Genomic DNA, 26,580 nt, shown 5'->3' on the forward strand with positions numbered 1-26,580 from the left:
AGATAAAACAATAGAAGTCAAACATGCTTACCTACCAGCAACATAATGCTAGACTTTTTATTGGTACAAGCAATTAGATGAATCAAGACTAAATGTTGAAAGACATGTTACTCATGATCAGCAAGACGTTGATGTCAAGGATATGCTATGAATTAGATGGGAACTTAAGGAGTTGTCATATCATATAAGAGTTTGAGAAATCGTGAAGTCATTCATAGAAAAATCAAATTCTTCAAATTCAATAGTGTATCTTTTTTCATGAAGAAAATGATTAACACAAATAAGATCTTTAATGATTTTATGAGGTCATAAGGATACGATTAAGGCAAAATGTACAATATAGGGTGGGATACGGTAAGTTGGTGTGGCCCAAATTAGTTAGAAGAATATCAAATATATCATCGACTAATACCATAAGTGAATGTGCATTTACTACTAAGGCATTTGAGAATACCTAAATTAGTATGAAGATGAGAAGTTGCTTCTAATCCATGTATAATCATGCGTTCATTAGATCACTTAGTAACATGACACTAAACATTTATGGAAAGGTTATAGCTTGGTGTTGGGTTTTCAAGTTAAATCATCAACCATATCCATAGAGGAGGCAAGCCAAACTGACCAGAAAGTTAGGCCTATGTAACACCCAGACATTAGGTATTTTCTATTTTGACCCAAAGTATAAAATTTGTTGCAAAGTTGGTACTTACACCATGCGTACTTGGGGCGTATGCCTAGTGTAGTTCATTAAAAAGGATCGCAGGTATATGTGAGTACGTTGGGAGTACTCATGAGATATGCAGGGCATACTCAACAGATATGCAAACCCTAATTTTTAGGGTTTGAGCACTATTTAAGCATCCTTAACCCTCAAAACCCTTTCCACCTACAACCTCCATCCTCCCAAATCGATCCATTGCAAACCCTAGTGTTCATTTGTGAGTTTTGAGCCATTTGTGTGTTTGGTGTCCATCCTTGAAGGAAGAAGATCTTTGGAGTGCTTTTGGAAAGCTTCAAGCCTTGTAGATCTGAGTTTTTTCACCTTGCAAGCAACCTGCAGAAGGTATAAAGTTATGAAATTGATGAATGTTTCCTTAGATCTTGCTAGTTCTTAAGCTTTTATGCATTTGAATCCCATAATCTTGGTATTCATGAGTATGGCTTACTCTAAACCGTAAGAGTTGTCCGTTCAGACTTTTTTGAGTGCTGGGAACCATAAAAATGTGATCTTGGTCCCTTTCTTCCCTCCATGCAAGAGTTATGATGCTTGGATTCGTGTATTAAGTTAGGATTTTGATTTTTGGACTCCTTCTAGCCATGGAAAGTCATAAAGTTGGAAACTTTATGACTTAGAATGATATTTAGGACTAGATCTGAGCTTTGGACATGAGATCTTAATGGAATACGCACTTAATGGAAAAAGTGGGAGCTGGTCCAGTACGTCGGGCGTACAATGTGGTATGTAGCGCGTACTCGGAATAGGCCCCGTAATATGGAGAGAACGCCTCTACGCCATGCGTAGTGACTGAGTACGCAAGGTGCACTCAGTCTGTGTTCACTTTTGACTTTTGGACTTTGACTTTGACTAGGGATTTGACCAAGTTTGACTTAGGGGCATTTTGGGTAATTTAAGCAATAGTTTGAGATTAGGTCCCTATTTGTTGTATAGGTGACCTGTAGAGTTGGTATTTGGAGCAACATTCTTTTCAACTATCTTTCAGACTGTGAGGCGAGTTTTCCTCACTATACTTATGGGTCGAAGGCACCAATGCCGGCCCACTGGATTATGTATCCTGGTATATTTGTAACGTCCCAAAATTTAAGACCAAAATTTCATTTTAATAATATTAAAGCCATCATCCAAAACGTTTTCATAAAACCATAATGAAATCAGAGTATGTCAATAACCATCCACATACATCAAGTCAACAAAATACGGAACAATATGGTGTGTGCGATGCGATCATCCCGAGCTCTTCTCCTTCGATCTGGAAGTGTCTGAAACATAAACTGAAAACCGTAAGCATAAAGCTTTGTGAGTTCCCCAAAATACCACATACCATACATATCTACCAGCTCAAAGCTGTTTCAGGTCTATCTCACCCCCGAGTCTATTTCAACTCACGTGTCGGCCTAAAGCCGTATCGGGTCTATTTCACCCCCGAGTCTATTTCACCTTCGAGTCTATTTCAACTCATGTGTCAGCACAAAGCTGTATCGGGTCTATTTCACCCCTCATACATATAGAAAATAGGCACACAAGCATATAGCACATACAACAGGAGTCACAAAGACTACAAGCACATAACATATCCTAATGTCCTACAGTATAGTGAGAAAACACACCTCAGTCTGCTGATAGTCAAACAAATGATCGGGCTGCTGAAATGGAAAATCATCACGCTAGTAAATCAAATAAAGATCCCAATTAATAATCGGGCCATAAACCTTAATTAGGAATCTAGTTCACTTGTCCAATACCCAGGGTGAAAGACCATTTTACCCTTTCCTTACTTGACCCAAACCAAGGCCCAACCCAATGGCTCCAAAAGCCCAATATGGCCCATATTCCTAAATAACACCCAAATCCCATTATGGGCCCAAATCTAGGAAGGCCCAAAGCCTAACAATGGCCCAAATTCATATAGACTAGTGTCCCAATAAGGACCAAAACCCTAATAGTCCATATATGGCCCAAAACCCAAAATTCAACAAAAGTCAAGGATGGTGAGTACTCCTGACGTACTCAGACTTACATCCAGCGTGCGCCAAATTTGGCCGGTACATGCGGCGTACGAGCTGGGTACGCCCAACGTACTCCATAACCAACCCATAACCCCATTAAGTGATTAATCAGTTAAGCCATTATATCCAATTCTCAGATCTGATCCTAAATGATGTCTTAACACATAAAGTTGGCAACTTTACTCCTTTGCATGGCTTAATGGGACCCAATACTTAATAAAATCCATAATAAGAACTCATCAAGATTGCAATTTTATGAACAAGGGACCTCAAAAATGCTAAGATCTATTATCCTTATCTTTTGGAGTAGCTCATACTCTCATGCAAGAATTAAAGGACCATAAAAAGCACAAAAACAAGCCCTAACAAAACGAACCATCAAGTTAAGAGCTTTATACCTCAAATATCTTTCCAAGTTGATGATGATTCTGAATCCACAAGCTCTAGCCACACCAATGCAACTTCCAAGAGTTCCTCTTCCTTCAAAATCACCAAAAACACCCTCGAAGTTCACTTCTAATCTCAAAACACTCAAAGGTAAATTAGGGTCTGGAGAGATGGACCGTGACATCCCCATTTTTACGGCCAGAAAAGACCCATTTTGTTATAAAAATCAGAGTACCCTTTTAATAAAATGTTGCGGAATTTGTTCCCAGAAAAACATGATAAAAATGTTATCAAAGCATTTCCGAAGAAATGTATTTTTATTCATTTTCAAAACATTGGGATGTCATTGTCAATACAGAAACATAAGCATAAATAGAACTTACATTCATTTACACTAGTGATCTACATCTCTTTTAAATCTCTCATTGTAAGTAACTTCATATCGACACCTGTCATACAAATAAGCTTGAGTGGGTCAGGTTGGGAAACCTGGTGAGTACATAGGGATTTCAATCCCACAATGTTATATCATATATATAATTTAGAACTCACAAAATATACAATTTCACCATATATGTAAGCAACTCTTACCCCACCCCGTCAATCCTCACAACGAGACTATCCATACTCTTAGACCTTAAAATTTACCTCTTTACTTAATCCATACTCCCAGATCTAATCCATACTCTCGGATCAATAACTGTGCCCGTTCCATACTCTCGGACTAGGGAAAATTATCTATGTCTAAATCCATACTCCCGAGTTAATGACAAATGAATATGTACTATCCACACTCTCGGATTAAGGACAACTGACTATGTCTTAATCCATGCTCCCGGATTAATGAAAACCAACTATGTCCTATCCATACTCTTGGACTAAGGACAATGACTATGTATGATCCATGCTCCCGGATCGATGACATATTTTAAAGTTCTATTCTCTGTGTATAACTCACTCGTACTCATAAGAAGATACTACCCAATATTCCTCATAATTAATTTAGGTTTACTCTTTATCCTAAATCACCATATATAATCAGGTATGTTCTTTAACACGTATTTCCGGCAACATCAAAATAACTCGCACATAAACATATATTTAATACTTCAATCAATACTTGTATTAAAATCATGTTCATGAAAGGGACTATGCACTCACTTGTTAAGGTGGTGATTCTGAACTTAGACAGCGCCTCGCTTCTATTAATTTATTTTCCTTCGACGAAACCTAGTATCATTACCACTAGATTTTAGTCTAATATTCATTGCGACTAATTATTAGTCTAGATTCATCATTAACTCAGAGTCTACTTCATGATCTATCAAGTAAGGATCAGCCAGACAGGACAGTTGGGAGGCATGACCATTTCGGCATATAGCTTTTCTGAAATCCAACAACCAAACCCAACGTGACCATTTTAGACACCTCTCCCGTAAGTAGTTCAATCAGTATAACAACTTTGAATCACTGATAAATCTTATTTATAGGTTCATAATAACGATATTATATTTAAATATAAGCTATATTTAAGGTAGGGTAAGTGTATCTCACTTATAACGAGTTTTATTAAAAACTGGGCTTCGTTGGAGCGGTGTTTTCAAGCCGAAAAGCACTTTTTCTCCGAGCCTTCGGGAGCTCCGGGGCTTCCTTCAGGTGCTAGGGGGTTACCCTAGGCTTTGGGGGGTTGGGGGAGGGTTAGAGAGATGTTAGAGAGAGAAAGAGAATGGGAAATGGTGTGGAAAATGAGGCTGCCCCGCACCTCTATTTATAGGTTGGAATCTGATCAACTAGCCGAGTCGGAAGACCTACTCGCCGCTTCCATGCCACATGTCACCATCTGGTGGCAAGACTTGGGGAGAAAGCAATGGCTCAGATCGCACCACGTCACTCCCTGCGCAGCAACACACTCCCGACTTCTAAACCCCATAAATTTCGCATACGAGCCCCGTTTTCGACGTTCTTTATATCCACGCGTAGGTATTGACAAGATCTACAACTTTCCTTCCATCGGCTAATTCTCGACCGATTTTAAATTTAACAGTATGAGAAGATTATACTGTTAAATGACTGCGTAAAGTTCATAACTTCTACATACAGACTCCGTTTTTGTCTGTCTTTTTATCGTTGAGCTCCTATTAATGAGATCTTCAATTCTTATTTAGGTTGCGTTGGCCAAAAATCGATCGATCTAAAGTTCAAAATTTCGAGCTGTGCACTTCTATGCCAAATCTTAGAAAAATCATAACTTCCTCATACGAAGTCAGATTTAGGCATTCTTTTTATGCACGCTCTCGGTTTAACGTATACTACAACTTTCATATATATATCTAAGGCTAAAAAGTAGTTTATCAAAAATTCACTTTTTACGTTACGCCGTGCGGTGCCGGTTTAACCGTAAAACTTCGACGGGTCATAACTTCTTCGTTATAACTCGGATTTCGGCGTTCTTTATATGTACGAAACCCTTGTGATATATTCTTCAACTTAGTTAAGATTATTTATTCTAAACAATCTTCTATCAAAAAGTCTTTTTCGGCACTTATTGTCTCTAAATTGACTAGCCCGAATCTGCGGGCGTTACAATTGTCTCCCCCTTAGGATGATTACGTCCCTGAATCATCAACAAAACAGGGCTTGTATAATGACTCCATACGTTATCTCTTCATCCTAGGTAATTATCGTAACTCTTATGTCCTTTCAAACGAGTATTTAACTATTGGACTTCCTGACTACTGGCGGTGCTCAATCTTGCACCCTCTCTTCATACTGTGTTGGACTTTCAGTTGTAACCTTCGAGTTACAATATTGATCCTTATTGGAAACTCCTTATCCTTGGTAAACAGACTTTACTTCGATTATCGTAATAGACCGATGGGTCATGTTCTAATGACCTCTCATCGTATGATGAAATGCTTAGACTCAGGTCTCTTAGAGTAAAATTCCAGAAAGGAATATACCTTCCTTCATGTTCTAATGTGAGATAATCATATTCTAGCATGCAACATTTCTAGCTACAAGCTTCTTACTTTAACAACGTTCGCGAAACTTCTATTTCACTTCAATCTTCTGGCGTAGGTCAGATGCTACATCGAACTTGGTTCTCTGAACCATATAACATACTCATCTTAGTTGAACTCAATTTGATATGACCAGTTGGGTCGGAATAACAATCTTCTTATTAGTCATTACCGAAACAATGGTAACGACATACTTGAACAAAATGGAATCAGTTACTAGCTTCTTGGTAACCTTGTGACTTTCCCTGATCCAAGTGCGGGTCCTGTGCTTTCGGTAGTATAGGCATCTACTACCATTCACACCTACTCATACTCGTCCCAAGTATTGTCTCGCAGTTTTCCATGTCACCATACAAGAAAATCACATAACAACTTAACACATCAGATAACAAAACGAAGGTTTTATATTATTCCTTGAAATGATTACATAGGTGTTCAAGTTTAAGCTAGACTATGCCTCTAATAGGCTACATGCATAACTCGATCTTCGGATATGAAGTCCTCATCCGCGATTCCTCGCGTTGTTATATGCTTCGTCGAGGATCATGTGGAATGCCCTTGGCCTTGGTGGTGTATCTGGTCTTGCTGCCTCGTTTTTCTTTGGGCAGTATCTAGACATGTGCCCCTTGACTCCGCATCCGTAGCATACCTTATCATTATGTGTATAATCCTTGGAATAATGACCGATCCTCCCACACTTGTAACAAGTTACTTCTTCGTTGCATCTCCCATAATGCTTCTTCTTACACTTATCACACCATCTCGCTTCACCTATTCCTCCTCCTCCAAACTTCGAGAGTTTGCTCTCCTTGTTGGACCTTGAAGATCCTTCAAACTTCCTCTTTTCTCCTGCCTTATCTTTTTCTAGACCCCTTTCTCTTATCTGGGTCTCTACATTTTTAGCTGCTCTAACGGCTGTTTTCAAAGTAGTTTCCATTTCGACCGTTGGGCCAAAGTCTGTGGGCAGCCCGTTAGCAAACCTATCTATCTTGGAGAGTTCAGTAGGCACCAACTAGGGGAATAGCTTCATCCTCTCAGTGAATGCGATGGCATACTCATCATCCCTTTCTTCAGGTTCTGAAATTCGTTGTTTAGGTCTATCAAATCTATCTCTGAGCAGTACTGCATTTTCAACTGCTCCATGAATGCTTACCAAGACATTCGCATATCTTCTCCTCGTGGTATTGTATCTGCCAACAACTTCCACCAACTTAGCACTCCGGTCTTTAGTTTTCTGACTAAAAAGACGGTTTTCTACTTGCCGCTACAGTCGCAGCTCTCAAACACCATCACCATTTCGGAGATACAGTCCATAATCTCTACAGGTTTTGGGCTTCCCGAAAGACTCGATGGTTTTTCACCCAAGAAATTCTTATACATTTGCCCATCCTTGTCATTTCCCCTCTCCGGGCTATTCTTCCTTGCCCCTTGGGTTCTAGGTTGACTCACAATACGGCTATAGTTTCCTTCCTCCTATTACCCGATGATCAACTCAGGTTGCATAATGGGTACGGTAGGTTCGTCCCTATTTTGTAGCAGTAATCGTCTTGTCTCTTCCATTTGACGATCCAACATCATCTAGATCATCGCTTGTACTGCTGCAATCGTGATTGGCTTGGGTGCAACTGCTACAATAGGCACTTGCTCAATCACTTGAGGTTGAAGCTGTTGATTCAAATTTCCGTTTGCGTTCCCGACTCCACTTCGGGTTCTTACCATTTTGATCTATACACCAATTTAAACGTTCGGTTTGTAGTGACGAGAATTAAGATAGGAAAGATTTGATCGACGTGTAAATCTCCTTATTACTCCGAAAAGTTACATGCAAGTTCTAAACCCGTATTTAAACGTTTAGAAATCTGAACACATAAAGTTTCCAGATCCGGTCGGCAACAGACCATAGATCCGATCAGATGATAGCATCATTTAACATCACAATTCATTTAGCACATAAAAGCATGTAAGGCATTTTCCCAAAATTAGCTAGTGCTTGTGTCTATTCAGGTATACTACCTCAAATATATTAGACACACTCCTAACGATCATCGCTTAGCATTCTAAGTTTAAGTCTAGAAATAAATCCTTATTCCTAGTTCGCTTACACTAATGCTCTGATACCAACTGTGACATCCCCATTTTTACGGCCAGAAAAGACCGATTTTGTTTATGCTTTATAAAAATCAGAGTACCCTTTTAATAAAAATGTTGCGGAATTTGTTCCCAGAAAAAAATGATAAAAATGTTATCAAAGCATCTCCGAAGAAATGTATTTTAATTCATTTTCAAAACATTGGGATGTCATCGTCAATACAGAAACATAAGCATAAACAGAACTTACATTCATTTACACTAGTGATCTACATCTCTTTTAAATCTTTCAATGTAAAGTAGCTTTATATCGACACCTGTCATACAAATAAGCTTGAGTGGGTCAGGTTGGGAAACCTGGTGAGTACATTGGGATTTCAATCCCATAATGTTATCTCATATATATAATTTAGAACTCACAAAATATACAATTTCACCATATATATAAGCAACTCTTACCCCACCCCGTCAATCCTCACAACGAGACTATCCATACTCTCGGACCTTCAAATTTACCTCTTTACTTAATCCATACTCCCGGATCTAATCCATACTCTCGGATCAATAACTATGCCTGGTCCATACTCTCGGACCAGGGACAATTATCTATGTCTAAATCCATACTATCGGGTTAATGACAAATAAATATGTCCTATCCATACTCTCGGATTAAGGACAACTTACTATGTCTTAATCCATGCTCCCGGATTAATGACAAACAACTATGTCCTATCCATACTCTTGGACTAAGGACAACGACTATGTCTGATCCATGCTCCCGGATCGATGACATATTTTAAAGTTCTATTCTCTGTGTATAACTCACTCGTACTCATAAGAAGATACTACCCAATATTCCTCATAATTAATTTAGGTTTACTCTTTATCCTAAATCACCATATATAATCAGGTATGTTCTTTAACACGTATTTCCGGCAACATCAAAATAACTCGCACATAAACATATATTTAATACTTCAATCAATACTTGTATTAAAATCATGTTCATGAAAGGGACTATGCACTCACTTGTTAAGGTGGTGATTCTGAACTTAGACAGCGCCTCGCTTCTATTAATTTATTTTCCTTCGACAAAACCTAGTATCATTACCACTAGATTTTAGTCTAATATTCATTGCGACTAATTATTAGTCTAGATTCATCATTAACTCAGAGTCTACTTCATGATCTATCAAGTAAGGATCAGCCAGACAGGACAATTGGGAGGCAGGACCATTTCGGCATATAGCTTTTCTGAAATCCAACAACCAAACCCAACGTGACCATTTTAGACACCTCTCCCGTAAGTAGTTCAATCAGTATAACAACTTTGAATCACTGATAAATCTTATTTATAGGTTCATAATAACGATATTATATTTAAATATAAGCTATATTTAAGGTAGGGTAAGTGTATCTCACTTACAACGAGTTTTATTAAAAACTGGGCTTCGTTGGAGCGGTGTTTTCAAGCCGAAAAGCACTTTTTCTCCGAGCCTTCGGGAGCTCCGGGGCTTCCTTCAGGTGCTAGGGGGTTACCCTAGGCTTTGGGGGGTTGGGGGAGGGTTAGAGAGATGTTAGAGAGAGAAAGAGAATGGGAAATGGTGTAGAAAATGAGGCTGCCCCGCACCTCTATTTATAGGCTGGAATCTGATCAACTAGCCGAGTCGGAAGACCTACTCGCCGCTTCCATGCCACATGTCACCATCTGGTGGCAAGACTTGGGGAGAAAGCAATGGCTCAGATCGCGCCACGTCACTCCCTTCGCAGCAGCACACTCCCGACTTCTAAACCCCGTAAATTTCGCATACGAGCCCCGTTTTCGACGTTCTTTATATCCACGCGTAGGTATTGACAAGATCTACAACTTTCCTTCCATCGGCTAATTCTCGACCGATTTTAAATTTAACAGTATGAGAAGATTATACTGTTAAATGACTGCGTAAAGTTCATAACTTCTACATACAGACTCCGTTTTTGTCTGTCTTTTTATCGTTGAGCTCCTATTAATGAGATCTTCATTTCTCATTTAGGTTGCGTTGGCCAAAAATCGATCGATCTAAAATTCAAAATTTCGAGCTGTGCACTTCTATGCCAAATCTTAGAAAAATCATAACTTCCTCATACGAAGTCAGATTTAGGCATTCTTTTTATGCACGCTCTCGGTTTAATGTACACTACAACTTTCATTTAGATACATAAGGCTAAAAAGTAGTTTATCAAAAATTCACTTTTTACGTTACGTGGTGCGGTGCCGGTTTAACCGTAAAATTTCGACAGGTCATAACTTCTTCGTTATAACTCGGATTTCGGTGTTCTTTATATGTACGAAATCCTTGTGACATATTCTACAACTTAGTTAAGATTATTTATTCTAAATAGTATTCTATCGAAAAGTCTTTTTCAACACTTATTGTCTCTAAATTGACTAGCCCGAATCTGCGGGTGTTACAATTATCTCCCCTTAGGATGATTACGTCCCATAATCATCAACAAAACATGGCTTGTATAATGACTCCATACGTTATCTCTTCATCCTAGGTAATAATCGTAACTCTTATTTCCTTTCAAATGAGTATTTAACTCTTGGACTTCCTGACTAGTAGCGGTGCTCAATCTTACACCCGCTCTTCATACTGTGTTGGACTTTCAGTTGTAACCTTCGAGTTACAATCTTGATCCTTATTGGAAACTCCTGATCCTTCGTAAACAAACTTTACTTCGATTATCGTAATAGACCCATGGGTCATGTTCTAATGACCTCTCATCGTATGATGACATGCTTAGACTCAGGTCTCTTAGAGTAAAATTCTAGAAAGGAATATACCTTCCTTCATGTTCTAATGTGAGATAACCATATTCTAGCATGCAACAGTTCTAGCTACAAGCTTCTTACTTTAACAACGATTGCGGAACTTCTATTTCACTTCAATCTTCTGGCTTAGGTCAGATGCTACATTGAACTTGGTTCTCTGAACCATGTAACATACTCATCTTATTCGGACTCAATTTGATATGACTGGTTGGGTCGGAATCTTGAGGGAAAAATTCGCAACCCCATAAAGGTATTGTTGCGAAATCTTGAGGGCAAAAACCGCAACCCCATAATGGTATTGTTGCAAAAACCGCAACTCAGTTTGATACTCAAGCTCTTGTGATCCGTGTAGATAGTACAACGGACCCCATAAAGGTATTGTTGCGAAATGTTGAGGGCAAAAACCACAACCCCTAGATCCAAATCATACGTAGGATAGTTTACCTCATTAGGCTTCAACTGCCTGGAAGCGTAAGCAATCACACGACCCCGCTGCATCAACACTGCTCCCAAACCGGTGATCGATGCATCACATTAAACCAAAAAATCCTCAACACCCTCAGACAGGTTCAGAATCGGAGCCTCGTATAATCGTTTCCTCAGAGTCTCAAATACCTCCCTCAAATGCTCCTCACGTAGCTACTGGGTCTTGGAATAGACCAGGATGTCATTAATAAATACAATCACAAACCGATCCTACATGGGTCTGCATACGCGATTCATGAGATCCATGAATGCGGCTGGAGCATTGGTGAGCCCGAAGGGAATCACCACTAACTCGTAATGACCATAACGAGTCCGGAAGGATGTCTTCTGTGTATCCTCCTCTCTGAATCTCATATGATGATAACCCGAATGCAGATCAGTCTTGGAAAACCAAGGTGTACCATGAAGTTGATCAAATAAATCGTCAATCCTTGGGAGTGGATAACGGTTCTTCACCGTTAGCTTATTCAGCTCCCGGTAATCGATACAGATCCGATGCGACCCATCCGTTTTCTTCACAAACATGATCGATTCTCCCCATGGCGAACTACTCGGCCGGATAAATCCCTTGTCTAACAGTTCCTGCAGCTGTGTAGACAACTCCTGGATGTCTGGAGGTGCTAACCGAGAAGATGCTTTGGCTATCGGAGCTGCACCGGGAACCAAGTCAATCCGAAACTCCACTTGTCTCTCTGGAGGCACTCCAGGCAAGTCATCTAGGAACACATCCGAATATTCCTGAACAACTGGTACATCATCCACAGTCCCCTTACCCTTCTCCCGGGTATCCATAACATAGGCGACAAGTCTGGAACAACCCTACTGAAGATAGCGTTTGGCCCTAGCTATTGAACATAAGATCGGCCCGCGCTGAACACCCTCTCCCTGAATCAACAACTCTCCCCCACTTGGGGCTTAGCCAATCCATCCCCATTAGGGCTTAGCCAATCCATCCCCACTATAACCTTGCTCTCTCGCAGGGAAATAGGAACCAAATAGATCAGATACCGCTCGCTGAACAACTCCAGAACACAACCCCGATGAACCCTAGATACTCATATAGGACGATCTTCGGCATTCTCAACCTCTAGTGGACAATACAGCTCCCCTGGAGCATCGACAAACCTCTTGATGAGCGCAAGAGATACAAAAGATCGGGTAGCCCCCAAATCAAATAATACCAAATCAGAGATATCATTCACAAGGAACGATCCTAAAACAAAACATACAGATATAAGCAAAAAAAGTAGCATAAATAAATAGATAAGGAGAAGATACATACCCGTCACGACATCAGGTGTTGCACGAGCCTCGTTGGCTGTCAGCTGAAAATACCTGCTCCTCACAACAGGCGCATCCGCCTTGCCCTGGCGGCCGTCCGTAATTTTCAAAGTTGCCGAAGCGGGAGATGAAATCGGTTCTACCGCTGCTAGACTCGGACAATCGGCCTTTTTATGGACCCTTTGATTGCAATGGATGCAAATCAGGCTGGATCCCTAGGTAGTGGATTTGCAATCCCGACTAAAATGCCCAGTCTTGCCACACTTATAGCAGCCCAAACCACAACCAGCCCTACAAGCTCCATCGTGCATCTTTCCGTACTTGCCACAGCGGCCCCAGCCATTCTGACCTCTCGATATCGAATCAAATACCTTGGGCCTCTTGCCCAAACGCTCTGAACCCTGAGCCTGATCCAACTTCTATTGGATTAGGTGTCTAATCCCATAACTATAATTGGTATAAACTTTAATTGATGGTAGCACAGTCCTTTTGGGTTGCCTTCAAACCTAGCAATTGAATAAGATAACTTTTAGAGAGAGAAGGATGAATTTATTATTTAGTTAAAAAATTGAAATAAATGATTTATTAATGTATTATGAAAATAATATACTAATTAGAAATCATATTATTTAATTAATAGATATTCAGAAATTAATTTGGAATTAATTTTGGGGTTAAAGGAATTGATTAAAAAGTACAGGGACTAAAGGTGACAATGTTCAATAGTTGAACATTGGGAAATTCTAGAACCTCGCTAAAGAGGGGGGAACAAAATCTAGAGTGTCTCTAGGGTTTCCTTGGGCTCTAAGGGTGCATTGGATGCCTTAGGGAGGAAGTTAATGGATTAGGGTTATCTTGGAGATACGTGCCTTATCCAATACCTTCCTAACACCTATATAAACCCTCCTTAGGGTTGAATTTCGTCTATGCCTTCTTTCTAAGTGCCTTGGACGAAATCTTGGCTCCATACCTCTCTCTCTATAATGTTTCTTGGTTGCTAGGGTTTGTTTGTGAGCCATTAGAGGCGCGACACTTGTGACACTTACTACCAAAGGTTTTCAAGCTTGGATTAAGATTGTTATTACTACACCAAAGGTATGTTTACTAACCCTAATTATAAATTTTGATTATAATATAGAATTCCTAGGGTTTCCCAATTGATGTTCAAATACTTGTATGTTCAATTAGAGAAAACATAGATCGGGACAATTAGGGTTGCATGCACACATAGGATTGTTTGTTATGCTCATAAACCATCAAATTCCTCTTCATCTCCATCTCCAAGTCAATTTCCTCCTCTCTGGTGCGTGCTATCATACCCGATAGTGTCTTGCAACTGGATCGGCTCACAAAATTCCTGATATTGCTCCTCGATATCTCATGGTACCTCGCCTTCTTCATCTCTTCGTTCTCCACACACTGCAAAACTAATAACGCCATCTCACAGAACATAGCAATGATCTCCGCCATCGTTTCAGTAGTCTGGAAGAGGTCCTGAAACTCCCTCGCCAACTGCTGGACCTCAATCACAGGTGCAAACTCAACCCGAAACCTCGTCACAAAATTCTCCCAAGTCACGGACTCAATCACATCGCCTCCTAAGGCGTGTCCAACCTCCTCCCACCAGTCTTGATCTATGTCTTTTAGAAGACAGGATGCAAGTCTGACCTTCGCCTCCTTAAGACAACGACTAGATCGGAAGGCGTTCCTGACGTCTGCCAATCAACGCATGCTCAAAATCGGGTCCTTCTTCCCAAAGAACTCTGGAGACCCACATGCCCAGAACTCACGGAAAGTCAAAGAGCAGGCTCCCACCATCGCCATCATCTCATAACAAAAGGAGCCCAAGCGCTCATCCAGAATCTACAGAATACCCTCCTTGACCGTGCCAAAGATAACGGGAGTCTGCTCAAGAATACTGCAGGTAATCTCTGATGAAATGAACTCCCGCATCTGATCATCCAAATGTCCGACTCCAGAACCCGGACCTGAATCCTCACCAGCACCAGAACCACTACTAGATCCTCCCCGTGTGACCACCATACTAAAAATAGACCATTCAAACCATCAAAACACACACACACACACACACACAAACACACACACACACACACACACACACATATATATATATATATATATATATATATATATATATATATATATATATATATTAATGGTATACCCGCGCAATTAGGCGGACATCAAAGTAGGGAGCGCTAAATAGTTTTGTTATGGGGGTGGCAAATAGCTTTACATGGTGGGCATGTTTTTTTTGGCAAATTCTACATTGCTTCAGATAATCTAATATGACAGCATGCTAAGCTCACCATCACTTCCTCTCCCATCGGTCCCTCTAGTCTAGAGGATAGTGAGAGGTGGGAAATGGAAAATGGGGAAGAAAGTATGATGTTAGTAAAAACATATAATCAAAAAATAGAAAAATGATTAAAAAATGATTATATTTATTATAATATACGTTTAACAGTAATAATGTTAAAAAAAGATAAATCATTGTTTTTTTATTAACAAGTAGGCGAATGCCCGCGCGTTGCGCAGAAGCATCTATATAGCTGGAATCTTTACAAATATATGTTTTTTTAAATATAACAATAATGTTGTTGTTAAATTTGATATAATAATTCATATACTAAGTTGATATAATATATTGATTATTTTGAATTATATGATAATATATATATATATCTATTAAAACTGCATAATCTCAATCTTTTGAATGACCTCTATCTCGCGGGTTACTCATGAATAAAATTAAATATAATATATAGTTTAATGTTATTTATAGTTGTTGTTATTGTTATTTAATTTTTTAAAATTTAGTTGCTTAACGTTTTAATTTCTATCATTGTAATTATTTAAAACATTAAACAATTTTTTTTTTGATTTTAAAGGTAAAAATATAATCATTTATATAAAATTGTTTTTAACTATTGTTTTTATAAGTTACTTTAAGCTACTTATTTGAAAACTTTTAACGATTAGAAAAATATCTTTAGAAAATATTTTAGTTAAATTGATATTACAATTTAGTTTTTGCATTTAGCACTACAATTTATCACTTTTAACTATTCACAAAATATTCTTTGGGTTTTTTAAGTGAAACTGAAATTTATATTGAAGTTAACCCTGTAATGTTATATTTAAATTAACAATTTAAGTATTTTGTCCAAACTGTTCAAAAGTTGTAGCTTTAAACTGATAATGGTTTACATACAAAAACATATTGAATCTAATAAATTAAGTATAATATGTTAAAAGTTAAAGACATAACTTTATAAGTAGAAGTAAAAATATTATTTTAATATTGAAATTTAGTTTATTTATGATTACACTTTAGGTTTGATACTTATTTAACCTTATTAACTAACTTATAATCATTATTAGAAAGACACTACAATTTATCACTTTTAACTATTTACAAAATATTCTTTAGCTTGTTTAAGTTGAACTAAAATTTATATTTAAGTTGACCCTGTTGGGTTTTGATACGAAATAAAATTTTGTTTTTATTATAAAAAACGGCAATGGAAGACTTTAAAAATACAAAGTTTATTTTTAGTTCATAACAAAACCGAACCATCATGGATCCATTTATAGAGGTTAGAATGAAATAAAACCAACCATAGGATGTTTTAGAAATAACCTTTGAAGCCTTTGAACCTACTTGGTTTTGGGGTGTTGATAAAGATAACAAAAGATCAAAGTGTATGATCTTCTTTACAAGTATCCACCATCAAGAGTAAGGTACTTGGAATGCTAGTTCCTTCTTGTATTCTTGAGTGTCTTAAGCCTTTAAGTGCTTAACTCAATTAAGCACTAAAGGGAACAACTCTAGAGGTCTTCTAAACAACCAAACTAACTTCAAAAGAGAGAGAGGGAGAGGAGTAGAAAAACCCATGATTTTAGAGAGAAAGAAAGGAAGAAGAAGAGCTTCACTCTTGCAAAAGTGCAAGTCTCATGCATCTCTTATATAGCCCATGAAAAGTAAGGTCTAACCATTAAAATAATCTAAAGTAATGGTAGCATTTAGAAGCATGAGACACAAAAGATGGAAGGTTGAAAAAGCAACCTCCCACACCATCATTATGCCTTTTAAAAAGTAAGATTCTTTATTTTTTATAAACTCCAAGTTTCAAAAATATAAACTTTGTCTTTAGGTAAAAGAGAAAAGAATCCAACTTGTCCAAAATGTTGTGCATGACTTATTAATTCATACCATATGAAATAATAACTAGTAATACTCTCTTATAATTATTATTTTCACAAAAAAATAATTATTCCCTAATTAAAATACAAGAACTGATATTATTTATTAATAATCATATTAATAATAAATATACAAAATGTGCCAACTTGATAAAGGTGTGACCCTATAGGACCATATATTATTAGCAATATCACTCCATAATGATTCTTGGGCATATAGATCCAACAATCTCCCACTTTCACAAGATTCGTTATAGACTGACATAGAAAGTAGCTGGCGTCTAGCAACGGGCTACTGCCCCTAACAACATATGAAGGGTTTCATCTCATCAACAACCAATTCCAGGAGCTCTAAGTTGAAATTGTTACTAAAGGTTTGGTATCTAGTATTCCTTTGTCTCAGACATCATGTCGAACATGAGATACGGATCACGATCAATATCATTTACTGTTCAACTTTAACTAAGGCCTTAGATGTCATGCTCTGAATGAATAAGAGGGACAAATCCCATCTTGACTACATATGCCCATCAATGTAGTTCATGTCATTCCCAACGATGGCCCTTATGAATACCTTTTATGAAACAACGTTAAACCATGTCAAAGCACAATAATTCCTACACTTCACGTCCCAAATATGTATCTCAAGTCTAAGAATACAAAGATCATCTTGACTACATACGCCCATCAATGCAGTTCATGTCATACCCAACGATGGCCCTTATGACTGCTTTTTACGGAACAATGTTAAACCATGTCTAAGCACAACAATTCCTACACTTCAAGTCCCAAATATGTATCTCAGGTCTAAGATTAAAGAAATACAACCTTGATCAAAACATCACACTTAATTATGATCCATAAACTAGTTTTGATGCGGGTCAAGTCCAATACTTATTCTCCCAATAAAGTATCTATGAAGTTAGTAGCAAATCTTTTCCATTCTCATCTCTATGAGAATCCACCATTCCACTCATATTAGTCTTACCTCATAGATGATCCCACAACTATGAACGAATATGGACATTTGGAATAACCTAGTTATTCAAGAATTTAAACATGTTAATATAGAACACAACAATTATTTAATGAAAGACTCATATCCAATACAACATTCATTACAATATATGTTGCTTTATTGTTCCAATATCCAAATACTAAATTTCAATAAAAAATATCTACTTATATCAAGAAGGCCCTATAGCACCAGCTTGACTTTCATGCTTTAGCTAATGATGGAGCTTTGTCAAGTAGATTTGACAAAGTTGATTTGTATAAACTTTGCGAATACAATCATTTTCAGTTTTATATATAACTCATTGTTAACATTACCACAAACAGTCACGTTAAATGTAACGGAAAACATAACATAGATGTTATCATGCCAGAACCTTGGCCAGGACCCGGCCTTGGTCTGAGTGAGCCAACGCCAGGGTGACAGTTCACTTTCCTCCACGAGGAAAGAATATTCCCCGCGATCATCTCATTCAATCACGACCGATTAGGACGTGACAAGAAGCTTAGGTGACGCCCAGAACTGACGTCACCAGGCAGTTAGTTATCGTGGACATGAACCTCCCAGTCAGAGGAGGCCACATCTTACACCTATTGGACAAGGTCCACATGATCCGTTAGTAGCAGGTATAAAAGGATCTCTTCCGCCCCAATGAAGAGATCCATCTTCTCTCTCACTGAATTTTACCCTAATCCTCTCTCTCAGAAAACTAACTTGATCATCGGAGCGACCTCTCGGGGGAGCACCCGGTTGTCCTCTAACGATTCTTCTACGTTGTGTTCTCAGGAAAGCTTCCCAGAGAGATCCATCATCCAGTATCTAAACTCCTGTGGAACATGTCACAACATTTGGCGCTATCCGGACGTATCCTCAGAGTGATACAGCCAATAAACAACACTGGTTCTCTACAATACATTGATCTAAACCCAACAACACCTGTGTCTGCAGTAGAAGATTTGGTTCCTTACAACTCTGCTATGCCACGAACGCAGACCCCAATCCAAGTGCTCATGGCACAGATGTCACCGATTATGGAGCCAGTACTCCAAAGCAGTTTCCGACAACCGTCATCGAATGGTTCATCGCCTCATACGGCGATACCGCATCCCGATCTACAGCAGAAACCTCCGCATGACGACATGGAGGTACGTATCTCTAATTATCATAAGAGAAACACTACTCATCAAATAGAAGACGAGATAGAGGTACTCTCGAGAAATCCACTCAATATTAGTTTTTCGAGTAAAGATCCCAGACCATTAAACTGGGATCTGCGAGACCTACTCCTCATATCTGGATTCATTCGTAACACGAAAATCCATCGAATCTACATCGACAATGATAGTTGCTCTAATATACTCTATGAGCACTGCTTTAGGTAACTACCAGTACGTGGAAGGAGGGGCTACGCCCCCCAACCGGTGGACCATTAGTGGGGTTCACCGGTCACAGTCTGTGGCCATTATGCACTATTCGGCTGCCGTTAGCGTTGGTCAATCACGACGAGAGGGACCGAGTCACAAGAACAATCGAATTCTCTGTGATCTGGTTTCCAGTAGAGCATAACATTCTGCTTGGACAGTTGATAATATCCTCACTACACCTTGTGCCATCAACGATCCATGACATAGTTAAATTCAGCACGCGCCGGGGATTAGCAATGATCCTTGGCACAAACACCAGGGCACAACATTGCCACCATATCATAACCACACCTGAATTGGTGCGAGCCCCAAAAAATTCGAAGGTGGGCGGTTCTACCGAACAACATTAAATAAACATGGAATACCCAGAACAAGCCGTGCGAATTGGCGTTCACCTATCAGACGAGACCAGGGCACGACTGGTAGCACTACTGAAACAATATTCTACTGTTTTCGCCTGGAAGCCAACATATTTGACAGGCGTGGATCGACAGGTTATAGAACACAACCTCAATATCGCGCCTGGAAGTAACCCGATAAAACAAAAGAAAAGGGGTCAGGCGGCAGACCGGAATCAGGTTATTAACGCAGAAGTGGCCGACCTGGTGAATGCCGACATACTCTGGGAAGTAATGTTCCCGTCATGGATAGCAAATCTTGTCATGGTAAAGAAAGCCAACAGATCATGGCGAATGTGCATTGATTACTCAGATCTTAATAATGCCTGTCCAAAGGATTGCTATCCTCTCCCGGAGATCGATCAGAAAGTCCAATCGCTTGAAGGCTTTCAACTCAAATGCTTCCTCGACGCATACAAGGGTTATCATCAGGTACAAATGAAGCGAGAGGATGAGGCGAAAACCGCCTTCCATACCAAGAAGGGTACCTTCTGTTACCAAAAAATGCCATTCGGACTAAAAAATGTGGGTGCTACATACCAAAGGCTAATGGACAAGATATTTGCTGACCAAATTGGTAGGAATATTAAAGTCTACGTCGACGACATGGTAATTAAGAGTCGTAATAAGGAAACATTGTTCCATGATGTGGAGGAAACCTTCAAAACGCTAGCTAAAGCACAGATGAAGCTCAACCCAGCTAAGTGTACTTTTGGAGTAGAGGAGGGGCAATTCCTTGGGTATCAAATATCCAAGGAAGGAATTTTACCCAATCCCACCAAAATATAGGAGTTCCTTGAATCGAAACATCCCCATAACCTCAATGGTGTACAGGAGATCAACTGTAGATTGACGGCATTGGGAAGATTCATCGCCAAATCTGCAGAAAAGGTGCTCCCTCTATACCAAACACTCAAAGGGTGCCTAGACAAAAAGCAACTCAGATGGACAGAAAAGGCCGATGCGGAATTGCAACAACTGAAATATGCCTTACACCAACTACCGTACCTCGCCTGCCGCTGCCTGGGGAAACACTACATATGTATTTAGCAGCTTCCGAGGAAGCTATCTCCTCAGTATTGGCAGTGGAGAGGGAAGGCAAGCAGGTACCCATCCATTTTGTTAGTAGAGCCCTACAAGGGCCAGAGGTCAATTACCCGGCGTTAGAGAAGCTAGTCCTCGCCTTGGTGTATGCCTCCATACGGCTACAGAGATATTTCCAAGCCCACAAGGTGGATGTTCTCACCAGTTACCTAATAAAGCAAGTTCTGATAAGGCCGGAAAAATCTGGGCGCCTGGCCAAGTGGGCCATCGAATCAGGTGAACATGATATCCATTATCATCCCCGGACTAGCATCAAAGCCCAAGCTCTTGCAGACTTCCTGATCGAAATCCCATACACTATCAATGGAGTGCCGACGACAATATCCATCGATCCACTTGAGCCTGAAGCCGGAAAAGAACTTTGGAAGTTGTTCACCGATGGCGTGACAAGCAAGGAAGGCTCAGGCGCAGGCCTGATCCTTCAAAGCCCCAAAGGCGAAGAGATCACATACGCACTGCGATTTGACTTCCAAGTATCCAACAACGAGGTAGAGTATGAGACACTCCTGGCTGGTCTGAGGCTAGCCAATGAGGTTGGCGCAAAGCAATTGGTAGCCCTCAGTGATTCGCTACTTATTACAAACCAGGTAAACGAAACGTATGAGGCTAAAGACTCAAGGATGCAGAAATACCTAGACGCAGTCCGAAGTCTAACCAGCACGTTCAAAAGTTTTTCCATAAAAACAAACGTCAAGGGGAAAGAACGCAAGGGAGGATGCCCTCAGCAAGCTAGCCTCAACTTCCTATGATCACTTAACAAAGAAAGTGCTAGTCAAGGTGCTCCCGGAGAGAAGTATCGATAACCAAAAGGTCAATACAATATCAGCCCCTCCAGAATGGACCAAACCCTTTGTCGACTACTTGCACCATGGCGTGCTTCCGAACGACCCAGAGGAGGCGAGAAAAGTCAAAATCAGAGCACCATATTTTGCAATCAGGGACAATCAACTATACCGAAGAGGGTATTTGAACCCATGGATCAGGTGCATCTCTAAGATAGAGGGGCATACGTTCCTCGAAGAAAGCCATTCCGGGGACGCAACAGCAAACGAAGGCGCTCACGCACTCACAGGCAAAATACTCCGCCTAGGGGTATACTGGAGGACGTGTACAACGATGCCGCAACCCTAACCAAGAAATCCAAGGAGTGCCAAGCGTTCTCCCCTTTCCAAAATCAACCGGCCATGCCATTGACCAGCATCACTAGCCCCTGGCCCTTCCATCAATGGGGGATCGACATAGTGGGACCATTCCCACCGGCGTCGGGAGGCGTGAAGTTTTTGCTGGTAGCCGTAGATTATTTTACCAAATAGATAGAGGCGGAACCACGGCCACCGTCACTGGCAAGCTGTAACATTCCATTTATTAAATAAATAAATAGATAAAAATATTAATGAATAGTAGCAAGGCGTTGGTTTTGGGGGTTAAAAAGTCATAATTGAGAGTTTGGGGGTTAAAGTGTAATTCCCAGATTAGTTTTTAAAGAATTTTGGAGGTTAAGGGTTGTTTGGTAAATTTTGGATTTAAATTGAAATAAAATCTTGAAGAGAGGGGCTGAATGGTAAATATTGGATTAAAGTTGAAAAGATTTTATGGAGGCAGGGCTAAAGGGTAAGTTTTTGGGTTTAAATTGAAAAGATCTGGTGAGGAGGGGCCGATCTTGGTAAAATGGACAAAAGTTTGAAGGAACACGGGACTTAAATCCAGTGTCCTTTCCCCCACCGTCTAACCCTAACCCTAGGGTACACTATTTCAGCTGCCACCATGAGAGTCTCCTAGGCCGCCGCTGCCAGTCGATTCGAACTCCACCATCCGCATGCCGCTTCGTCGATGAGCGTCGCCACAACGTCGCTGCCGGAGACGCCGTGAGCAACCTGGATAGCCGCTGAAGGCCGACGAATGGCTGTGTTCACTGCAACATGGGCCGCGAGCTACAGAGAGACATCTGGTAATGTCATATGCTATCTTTCTCTATCCTCTCCTTCGTTCTTTTCGGTGGTTTGACGTCGGTTATATCGGTTGTGGCTGTCGTCGCCCGTTGGCCACCATTTCTGTGGTATTCCGGCGACGTCAGCCGCTTGAAGGTGTCCGGACGTTATGTGTTTGAGTATTTATATGATGTTTATTGTGGTCTTGGAGTTGTTTGCGCAATATATGGCCGGAAAACCCACCACCACCACCTCAAGGTGGTGCCTGCCGCCCCCTGCCACCGTTTTCTGCCGCCACCAGCTACCGTGAAAGGTGACTGTGTATGTGCGTTTTTGTGTGTTAGTGTGTACTTTATGGGTGTGAAGTTGTATATGCAATTTTTGGGCAGGAACCACCACCACCACCATTGGAAATGATGGCTGCCGTCGTCGACCACCACTGCCCAAGGTGGCAGTGGGTGGTGCCCGACCTAGTGAAACCCTAATCGGCATAATAGCTTAATCTTGGACTTAGTTGGCTTGTGATTGGGTTTGAAACCCTAATTAGGGTTTAGAAAACCCTAATTCTGGGATTGTTAGTTTGGTAATTGTCGGGACCCGCGTTTGGACTGTTAGACTAGAATTTTGATTTATGTCCAACTACATTATATGAATGGCCTGATGGAGTGGTGGACTTAATCGATTAAGTACTTAATGGGTTAAGTAAGAATACTTAACCCTAATCTTCATTTCATGTGAGAAACCCTAATTTAGATTGGGCTTTAGGATGAGGCCCATTGGATAGGCTTGGTCCCAATTAGGAAAAATTGGGCCATAGACGGACCATAACTGGGCCATGATGTTTATGAGATATTGGACCATTGGATTGCCTAGTGTTTGGACCAAAATAAATGGTTGGGCCTTAAGGTAAGACCATTTGAGGGGTTTGGGCCCAATTTGGAAAATTGGGCCATAGTTGGGCCTTGGTTGATTATTTGACTTTTGGGCCTTCAGAGTATAAGTTTCGGCCTTAATCTTGGACCAAGCTAGGTTAGGGGTAAAATGGTCCTTTTACCCCAAGTGGGGATTTTAGGATTATGCATTGGAAACCCAAATGGTTAATTGGGTTTTGTTTTGATGTTGACAGCTTGGGGTTCTGTCAGCCAGCAGCCCGAGATTTATTCGCAGGACTTCAGCAGTGCGAGGTGAGTTTTCTCCTGTAGGAACGGGTCTAAGGCACCAATGCCGCCCCGTTTATGTGTGATAGTAGATTCCGGGCTAAGGTCTGGTGACTGGCAGTGCCCGATGTAGGTTTATATGTTTATATGTTTCTGGACTTCGGTCCGATGCCGGGGAAAGCCCGAGGAATGTTTGTATGCTTGATGTCTTTGTGATTCTTGCGTGTGCTTGTGTGATATGTTTTCGTACTTTGGTTCGATGCCGGGGTAAGCCCGAGGAATGATTATATGTTTATGTCACATGTTCCGGATTTCGGTCCGATGTCGGGCGGGGCCCGATGAATGTTTATATGTTCATGTGATGTGATTATTTATGTGTATTTGTTGATATGTTGTATGTATGCCGAGCGGGGCCCGATGCCGAATTTTGGTCCGATGCCGGGCAGGGCCCGAGGAATGTTTATATGTTTATGTTATGTGATTGTTTAAATGTATATGTTGATATGTTTATATGTATGTCGAGCTTTGCTCGATGTTGGGAGGGGCTCGATGTCGGGCGGGGCCCGATCTCGGGCAAGGCCGATACCGGGCGGGGCCCGATGTAGCAGGGCGAGGCCCACGATATGTTGTTATGTGATTATGTGATATGTGTATGGTATGTGGTAGTGTGGGGAGACTCACTAAGCTTCATGCTTACAATTTTCAGTTTTGGTTTCAGGTTCTTCCGGTAGCAAAGAGAAGAGCTCGGGATGACGGCAGTGCACACAAAATGATTTTAGTCTAGGATGTTTTTACTCTGATATGTTTGATAGATGTTTATGAGGTTTTGAGAAACAATAACTTATGATTTTATGTGATGTTTTGATAACTATGGTTTTATTTATAAATTTAAAATGAAATTTTTGGACCGTATTTTTGGGATGTTTCAAGTTGGTATAAGAGCCTTGGTTTGAGGGATTCGGGTAATCTCTCGGGTGTGTCTGAACTCAAACTGAGGACTTAGTATGAAAATTTTCAAAAGAAAATCATTTTTTATAAAGGGAACTTTGAAAAGTGAAAAGGATTTTGGAAAGGAGAAAAGGGTGTGGTGCATGCAATCAACCGAGCTCAAGTAAGCACTCCCAAATTACCCATAAAAGTTTGTGTTATGATGTGCTTATGAGAACTACATGCTAGATTAGGGCTAAGGATCTAGGAAGGATGCCTTATGTGCCTATTATATGTGTATGAGCTTTATGAACTACATGCTGGAACTCATTAGTCAGTGATACGATAGCCTGATTAGAGTATGCTTGATTATGTTTACTCAATGCTCGAATGGTGCTTGCTTTGTGCTTTTAGGAGTTCTAGTTATCTTCAACTAACTACTAAACGAATATGTTAAGTTACATATTGTGAGGACTAAATAATTTCAGAAGGTTCGTTTGAGTCTAACCGTTGTAGGGTAGAACATCTCATTCAAAGAATTATCTAGTCTTAGTGATATGTAAAGGTATTCGCGAGCAAGTTGGAGGGAGATATCAGGGACTTCTTATGCATCTGATGGCGGAGAGTGGTTCGGTGTTTACCCTAGGGCAAGCCTAGGATGAGATTAGCATGAGGAAATCAGTAGCAGTAGAAGGGACTTGGTGGAGTCAAGGCAGTTCTTGAGGAAAGTACGGATAGATGTGGAAGGTAGTATGGTCCCATACTAATAAAAGCAGAGGATCCATACTCGAATCAAGGAAGGCTGAGATAAAACCAGGGAACTTGTAGTGTGTTCGATCCCTCGATTCATGATGAGTATTCTGATATTGTTATAGGATACTTGAGTATGGTGACGCTACGTGGTAGACCAGATGGTAGATCTGGTGCCGGCAAGGGACCAGGCTCGGACTCTGGAGTCGGGCAGCTTGATGATCAGATGATGGAGTTTATTCCGTTTAAGATTACGCACAATATCATTGACCAGACTCCAGTGATCTTCGGTATGGTTAAGGAGGGAATTTTAGAGATTTATGATGAGAGGCTGGGTGTATTCCGCACCAAAATGGTTGCCATGATAGGGACACGTACGTTGATGTTTCGGGAGTTCGGAGCTTGTGGACCTCAAGATTATCATGGGGCTAGGGACCCCATTGCTAGCAGTAGGTGATTGGCAGATGTCGCCAATGTCTTTGTACCAGCCGTAGTGCCAAAGGGGACAAGGTTCGACTTGCTTCCTGCCTCCTGAAAGACAGGGCACATGATTGATGGGAGGAGGTTGGTAGTGAGTTGAGTGATGAAGTGGTTGATGCTATGTCATGGGATGACTTTTCGACCAGATTCCGGGTGAAGTTGCCTCGGAAAGTGAGGCGCAACTATTGGCGCAAGAGTTGTTGGATATCCGCCAGACTACTAAGACTGTGGCAGAGATCATTGCCAAGTCTCGGGAGAGAGATTATTTAGTACCGCAATATGCAACAGATGAGAGAATGAAGAAGGTGAGGTATCATGATATACTGCAGAATGATATCTGAGAGTTCA

The 26,580-nt window shown here is 40.5% G+C and overlaps 1 protein-coding gene across 1 annotated transcript; it reads left to right on the top strand.

Annotated features, from left to right (window-relative positions):
• Positions 1–20,830: 20,830 nt before the first annotated feature.
• LOC145122208 (uncharacterized) lies at positions 20,831–21,739 on the top strand. Its single transcript, XM_079057848.1, has one exon. The coding sequence runs from the start codon at positions 20,831–20,833 to the stop codon at positions 21,737–21,739; it is 909 nt and encodes a 302-aa protein (XP_078913974.1).
• Positions 21,740–26,580: the final 4,841 nt, after the last annotated feature.

This window comes from Lactuca virosa, chromosome 6 (genome assembly GCF_052849685.1).
Source record: "Lactuca virosa cultivar CGN04683 chromosome 6, Lactuca_virosa_CGN04683_v6, whole genome shotgun sequence".
Classification (NCBI taxonomy): domain Eukaryota; kingdom Viridiplantae; phylum Streptophyta; class Magnoliopsida; order Asterales; family Asteraceae; genus Lactuca; species Lactuca virosa.

Excerpts from the sequence above, each read along its gene's own strand:
- LOC145122208 (XM_079057848.1), top strand. The coding sequence starts at position 20,831 with ATGGACAGAAAAGGCCGATGCGGAATTGCAACAACTGAAATATGCCTT.